This window comes from Protobothrops mucrosquamatus, unplaced genomic scaffold (assembly GCF_001527695.2).
Source record: "Protobothrops mucrosquamatus isolate PMUCROS unplaced genomic scaffold, P.Mucros_1.0 scaffold2971, whole genome shotgun sequence".
NCBI lineage: Eukaryota > Metazoa > Chordata > Lepidosauria > Squamata > Viperidae > Protobothrops > Protobothrops mucrosquamatus.
In genome coordinates this window covers 145,624-152,978 of record NW_015388992.1, presented here as the reverse complement: position 1 = coordinate 152,978, position 7,355 = coordinate 145,624, and the positions used below count along the sequence as shown (strand labels likewise).

Genomic DNA, 7,355 nt, shown 5'->3' with positions numbered 1-7,355 from the left:
TCAGTTCCGTTCCTCGGAATGTGGGACCCGTGCCTGCAATTTTTTTTTGGCTTTGCTGCCCTTCCTGAAGTCATATCTACTTCTCCAGGGTGGGATGATCTGATTGTCTCCTCCATGCACTACCTAGGCCTGACCTGTTGAACATTCTACCTACCCCGGCAGATTCAGCCCATCTGGACCAAAATATGTCTTACAGAACAGAAGAGGTCCACTTAGCTTACTTCTTTCTAGAGTTTGTGGAGGCTATTTGTAGCCCAGGACTGAACTGTGGGGTCCTTGGTGCTCTCTGAGCCGGGTGGTTTTCTCGCAGACGTTTCATGACCCAACTAGGGAACGTTATCAGTGCTAGAAGGGAGTGGGGTTTGTGGAGTTGAGGAGTTGAGGAGGAGTAGGAGAAAGAAAGAAGGAGGAGGAGGACTGTTATTCTGTGAGACCACAAGGAGATAAGAGACGAAACTGCTTTCATGCAGGGTGTGAACCCAATCAACATTTTTATAGCTTAACCCAGCGACCGAGACCAACCGTCGCTCAGAACATCAAAGCTAAGCTTGATAAGAAAAAAAACGGATCTTCTCAAAGCCCCGGTTCTTGGCGCCGAAAACCCAAATCTCCCTCTACGCAAGTTCCAAAGTCCAGATTGTATAACTTGGTTTCCTGATAAGAGAAGAAAGGGAACCGGCGGTTGGCTACAAGGGTCGCCAACTGAACCGGTTGAGGTTCTCCTCCCGTCTCCCATGGAAGAAGAACCTCTTTGAAGAGGCCCTGCTCACTCACCAGCCGGAGGGTCTTCTCTATCCAGGCTGGGCAGCTCCATCTATGACATGCCTCGGCTCGCCTCAAAGGCTTGGTGTTTTTCAGACTTGTCTCTCTTCCTGCTCCCAGATCTGGGAGACAACAACATGCAAATGTACGGAGGGAGCTTCAACAATGGACAGATACCTACCCTCTTTTGCATATCTGTGGTAAAGGTAAAGGCCCAGAGAGAGGAAAAGCAAAAAGGAGGGCAAAACGTGAAGCGAGAGAAGGAGAGGTATTCCAGAGATAGCGTCTACTGCAATCTGAAATCCAGTTGCAAGAGTTGAGTTTGTCTAGTCTAGTGAAAAGAAGGACCGGGGGTGACATGATAGCGGTCTTCCAATATTGGATGGGGTTGCCACAAAGAAGGGGGGGGGTCAACGCACCTGAAGGCAGGACAAGAAGCAATAGATGGAAACCAACCAAGGAGAGAAGCAACCTAGAATTAAGGAGAAAACTCCTGACAGTTAATCAGTGGAACCACCTGCCTCCAGAAGTTGTGGATGCTCCATCACTGGAGGTTTTTAAGAAGAGACTGGACAACCATTTGTCTGAAATGGGTATAGGGCTTCCTGCCTGAGCAGGGGGTTGAACTGGAAGACCTCTAAAGCCCCTTCCAACTCTGATATTCTATGTTCTAGGTGGTCAAGTCAACCCAAGGCCCTTTAAAGCTTCTTGGGGGGGAGGGGGAGCTGTCCCTGCAGACCCCCTTTGAATGGGATCCTGAAAGTGGGAGTAAACAAGAAATAGGGGGAGTGGCCATCCTTAAAACCAGTCCAGCTTTGACTGAATCAATTCAGGGAGCCCTGAAATCCTAACTGGAACGGGATGAGGAAGGAAGGAAGGAAGGAAGGAAGGAAGGAAGGAAACCAGAAAGTGAAGGGGAAGAAGGATGAGAAAAAGAAGGATGAGAAGGAGAAGAAAAGGAGAAGGGGGAGAAGGAGGAGGAGAGAAGGGACGGAGGAAAGAAAAAGGGAAGGAGGAAGGGGAAGGAGAGGTAGGTATCTACGTGCTGAAATTCTTACCTCTCTCTCTCTCTCTCTCTCTCTCTCTCTCTCTCTCTCTCTCTCTCTCTCTCTCTCTCTCTCTCTCTCTCTCTCTCTCTCTCTCCCCAAATTGCATCCTCATTTGCATCCCAATTCTTGGACCCTTGCTTCTGCCTAACCCTGGAAAACTATTTAGCAGCAACCATCCGTCGGGAGGGAGAGAGAGCGAGGGGTTTTCCCTGGAGGAAACTGCTTTGCATGCCGTATTATCCAGAACCTGTCGGACAGGGCTGTCCACCTCGAATCATGGATGGATGCCCTGCGGTATCTTGGCTTGAGGTCCAGCAACATTGGCCATGCGAGGGCAACCTGGGATTCCTCTTATTGCGGTCCTCACGGAACTCTGTTCGCAGGCCAGAGATCCTAGCACACTGTTCAATCAGAGCGGACATCTCTCCCCTAATACAGCCGACATCCTGAATGTTAAGAGCGTCCTCATTCTGGATGGGTTTTTAGACCACAGAGCGTAGGACGATAGGGCTGGGAGGGACCTGAGAGGTCTTCTAGTCCAACCCCTTAAGGCCTCACCTTAAATCCCTCCTCCTCTTGAAATTCAGCCCCCCCCCCCAAAAAATCCCCCCAAGTCCCAGCTCTTTGCGGGCAACATCTTAAAATGATATCGAAGTTGACCTTCCTGTAGTTTTCCAAACTCAGCGGACCTGAAGGAGGCCAGCGTTTAAAAGCAGCGTGAAACCAATTGTACGGTTCGCATTTAAGTTTCCTGCTATTTAGCCGTTGAGATCAGCAATAAAATTCTGGGACCAGCAAAAAAAAAAAAGGGCTCCAGTCTGGCTGCCTCCTCTGAAGAGGAAACAGAAATTTTGAATTCAAAAGATTTGCAAAGGAAATGCACGTCCTTGGGATAAAATGTAAAACAGAAGCACTTTTGAACCTGTTGGCATCTTTGAATTATTTTAATATTGTCCAGTGGTTAAGGCAGCAGGGCTAGAGAGCAGGAGACCATGGGTTCTAATCCCGCTTCAGGGAGGAAAGTCGACTGGGTGACTTTGGCGTCATCACCAGGAGACGGTGAGTTCTAGTCCCGCCTTAGCCGTGAAAGCTGGCTAAGGTGACGTTGGGCCGCCACTTGCTCAGACCAGCCCATCAGGGTTGTCGTGAGGAAAACAGGAAGGTGTGTTGGATAAGCGTTGCTTTGTAAAAATAATAAAAGGCAGAATACAAACGAATAATGCATGCATAATTTTTGAGTCGTTTCATTACAAGATTGGCAGCAAGCATGACAGATAGATGGACAGATATATATAGAGAGAGGTGTGTTGGATATGTTCACCTTATTTGGAAAAACAATAAAGGCAAAAGACAAATTAAAATAATTTTTAAAAATGCTCCACGATTGAACACTATCGTACACATCTTACAAGCATACACCGTCAAATATTAAATATCACCGTTGCATTGCACTGTTCCCAATAAGGGACAAGGAGAATCGAATGATCTGTTGAAAAGAAGCCGGATGTCATCTCTGTTTCTTAATTCTGGTTTTCTTTTTTCTTTTCTTGTTTTTTTTCCCTCCCCTTTTTGGTTTGCCATTGTGTGCAAAATTTTAAGTTAAGTATAATTAAAGCTGGGACATAGCAATACTTCCTTTTTGACATGACACCACCCTTTGGGCTACTTTTAAACCAAAACAGTGTGCAAACAATTGAAAAATGCTTCACGCTGTCCTTAAGAGGAACCAGGAAGGAGGAACTGACCGGCAATGGCTTCAATTTGGAATATCAGTTTTAAGTTTCTTGTGGTCAGTGAACAGGAACTCAAGTTGGAAAAGAAGAAAGAGGAGGAAACAAAGTTATTTTAATTTAGGGGCAACAAAGAACTAGAAAAGAACTGGGAGAATTTAAGATTTCCAGTTTGGTCTAGCCGTTCCAGGGCCCAAGCTAGTTAGTGGGACGGCAAACTGACTTTGGCCAAGGATGAGGCAAGAAGGTCCCGTTTGTTCCACAAATGGAACGCTGCCGTGTCCATGTTCAAGATGCTTCACAACGCAGAGCATTTTTCCTAAAAACCTATAAAGGTGAAACGAAATGCACCCGTCAACCCTCCCTTCAATCTTCCGTCGATCTGCCCGAGAAGGCCAAGATCTCCACAGTTTAACCATCTGTTGGGTTCTCCTTGACCACGTCCAATGCTCCCCTGAAACCACCCAACTCATTGACACCTCAGTGGTGGGAAACAAATTATGGAGGTTAACCAGATTCTGCATGGAAGTCTTTCCCTCAAACCCTGATTTTTGCTATTAAGTCACTTTTTCACAACTTGGAACGGTCACTAAAGAAAATGGCTGTCAGTCAAAGACCTCCCATGCTTGTTTTTTTTTGTGGCTGAGTGTGACTTTTAATGACATTGTGGGAGAAGGGGAAACTCTTCCTAGCCGTCCTCCCCACGCAGGCGAGTAACCTTTCAAGCTAGAGACCCCCCCACCCTCTTATTATTATTATTATTATTATTATTATTATTATTACTTTAATTTATACCCCGCCCTTCTCCCGAAGGACTCAGGGCGGCTTACAGGCAAATAAAAAACGAAACTATACAATAAATATCTAAAAACAATTAAAATATATATTAAATTAGCCTGTTATTTTTAGAAAAGTTATAAAATCCCTATTAAAATCCCTATACAATCCCCCCCCTAGGCCAATCCCGCTTGATGGAAAAGCCATGTCTTGAGGGCACGGCGGAAGGAGGGGAGATCCGGAATAATCCGGATCTCTGGGGGAAGTTCATTCCACAGGGTGGGGGCTCCCACAGAGAAGGCCCTTATCCCCCAGCCCAACTGCAGTTGCCCAAGAGACACCAGCACAACCCATTCGTTTTTTTGTCGAAAAATCTTTTAATGGGCCAGTTCTTCTTTGACAGTCAATGGGCAGGTGACCGCCTCAAGCCTTCACGGCGTATTTGCGAGGGGGGTAAAGCCGCTCTTTCCGTTGCTGTTTCTTGGTCTTCAGACCTTCTTCGTGTTTGTTTAGCCGCCTCCGCATGGCGCGTGTCTTCTTGGGACGCAAGTCCAGTGGCTTGTACTTCTTGTTCTGTGGCCAGGAGGGAAAAAAGAGAAAGTTAACAGCCCGAGAAATGCTGGAAGCTCAGAACAAAATACCGGCAACTGTGGTGTGTGGTGCCGAGCGTGGCAGTATCAGGGACGAACTTCCCAGAGGTTATCCATGGCTACTGCGGATATTAATGTAGGCCACCTCTTGGAGGGGGGAATTAAGCGCACCATCAGTTTAGAATCGTTGGGTTCCCACAAGCGTCCCAAGTCCCATCTCTCCTGAATGCCCGCTGATCCTGATCCGAGTGCCAATTTAGTGTTGAAGTTAGCTGACCAGATTCTCGTGTATAGCGTTAAGCGACAAATCTTCTACGCTGCAATATTACAAAGCACCCCGATTCTCTGCCCTGGGATCAGAGGAAATTGGCTTCTGAGGGTCTGCTACTGGGGGTCTTTCTATTTGGGCCTCCCAGAAACAGCTGCCACTGTGGGAAAGGAAGGCTGAGCTACGGAGTATTCCCCCCCCCCCCAAAGGCTTATTTGCAACGGGCTGGTGCACACCCCTTGGTGCTCAATCATTCCAGACGGCCAGAAACTTAAGAATGACGAATGGATCTGTTAATATTTATCTCAGTGTGCAAATCAAAGTTGTGCTTTGTGCTTGCCCTTTTCATTGTTTCAGACAGTATTGCTACGAATGGCTGGCTATGCGTGATGTAAACACACATCAAAGGAACCTCCATTGTTTGTTTAGACATTCTCATGGGCTCAAGGAGGCTAGCCGGAGGAACCCAGCGCCATGCCAGGATCTCACCCATGTTCTGACTCGGCACGACGGGTGTCCCAAATTTCCGTTGCTCAGCGAGACATCTCTTAAGTGAGTTTTGCCCCATTTTTTACCACTTTTCTTGCCGCAGCTGTTCAGCAGACTTGGCTTCCCTGTTGACTCTGCCGGCTGGGAAGTCACAAAAAGGGATTACGTGACCTTGCAGCTGTCAAAATTACGAAGTCAGTTGCCAAAGGTCTGAATTTTGACCACGTAACCGCGGGGATGCTGCCAAGGGCCGTGGCCATTAAGGCACTTTTCCAGTGCTGCTGTAACTTTGGACGGTCACTAAACAATTTTAAATCGAGGACTCCCTGCAAGTAAGTCTCTTATGGCTTAGCCAACAGAGATTTTAAATTCCCATTTTAAGAAGACTTAAAGTGAGACAAAGGAAGGAAGGGTGCCCTCAAGAGAATAATGTACCTGGTGGATAGCGGCTTGACTACACTGGCTTGGCAAAGGCTACCCGCCAGGGGACTTGCTTTGGCAAGAGCAGGTTCACACTGCACCCACAAAATCGTTGAGCAGTTTTGGGTGATAGCCTTGCAAGCCACCAGATTAATCCCGCCCGCTGGCCCTCAGTGTCTTAAAGTTAAAAAGGTTTGTCCTGTCCAATCGTGTCCGACTCAAGGGTTAGCCGAGGGAGGCATCATGGTCCAAAGACAATTTTCCGTGGTCGTGTAGCTGGCGTGACTATACGTGAAACGCTGCTACCTTCCCACCAACATGGTACCTGTTTTATCTACTCGCAGCTGCGTGCTTTCGAACTGTTCTATGGGCAGGAGCTGGAGCAAGGGACAGGAACTCACCCAGTCGCGAGGCGCTGGGGGGTCTCGATCCCAGGCTGTCAAATTAGCAGCTGACAAGCTCAGCGCCCTTAATCAATGAGCCATCAGCCAGCGCCTTAATCAATGAGCCTTAGGGCCCTAAACCAGCCTCATATTTATATCACAGTCCCCAGAGTAACTCCATGGGTCGTTTTCTTGGGGGCCCGGCACTTCCTACCGAAAAGAAATCCCGACAAAAAGGAGGAAGGAATCAACGCTTCCAGACTCACTTTGTAGAATTTCCTGAGGTTTTCTTTCTGGGTCTGGTTAATGACCGTCAGCACGCGGGCAATGGATTTGCGAACCACCCGGCTGGAAATTAAACATATATATATATATATATGAATAAATCACAAGAGGGAATCAAGGAAGCAACAAGCAATACTGTTTTTCCCCCTTCCCAGAACCCCGATAGCGAGTATGGAGAAGCAGAAGGGAAAACTCACATCTTGGAGAGTTTGGAAGCTGCTCCACCGGTCACCTTGGCAACACGGAGCTGAGACAGTTCCACCTTGAGGTCATCTAGCTGTTTCAACAGCTCTTCCTTCTTCTTCCCTCGCAAATCACGGGCTTTGATCTTGGCCTAGGGGCAGAAGCACAACTGGCATCAGAGAGCAAAAGGTAGGTGGCCAATAAGATAAGATAAGATAAGCCAAGATAACCTTTATTGTCATTTTCATACTGTGGGCACAATGGCACACATCAAAAATGAAATTTAGTTGCCCGCTCTCAAAGTGAAACACATACATGACACACACTTAATACATACTATGAACAACATATGTATAGACCCACATCCCTACATATACATAGCAAATAAATATTAAATATAACTTTATTATAAATGCTGC

General features: G+C 47.1%; 1 protein-coding gene across 1 annotated transcript in view; it reads right to left on the bottom strand.

Moving 5' to 3' along the window:
• Window positions 1–4,675: 4,675 nt before the first annotated feature.
• RPL35 (ribosomal protein L35) overlaps window positions 4,676–7,355 on the bottom strand; it is a 4,289-nt gene continuing 1,609 nt past the window's right edge. Inside the window, exons 2-4 of the mRNA XM_015826136.1 lie at window positions 6,951–7,087; window positions 6,735–6,816; window positions 4,676–4,891 (exon numbers count right to left, since the gene is read on the bottom strand). Coding sequence (XP_015681622.1) covers window positions 4,742–4,891; window positions 6,735–6,816; window positions 6,951–7,087 — 369 coding nt within the window. The 3' untranslated portion in view covers window positions 4,676–4,741. The remainder of the gene's footprint in view (window positions 4,892–6,734; window positions 6,817–6,950; window positions 7,088–7,355) is intronic.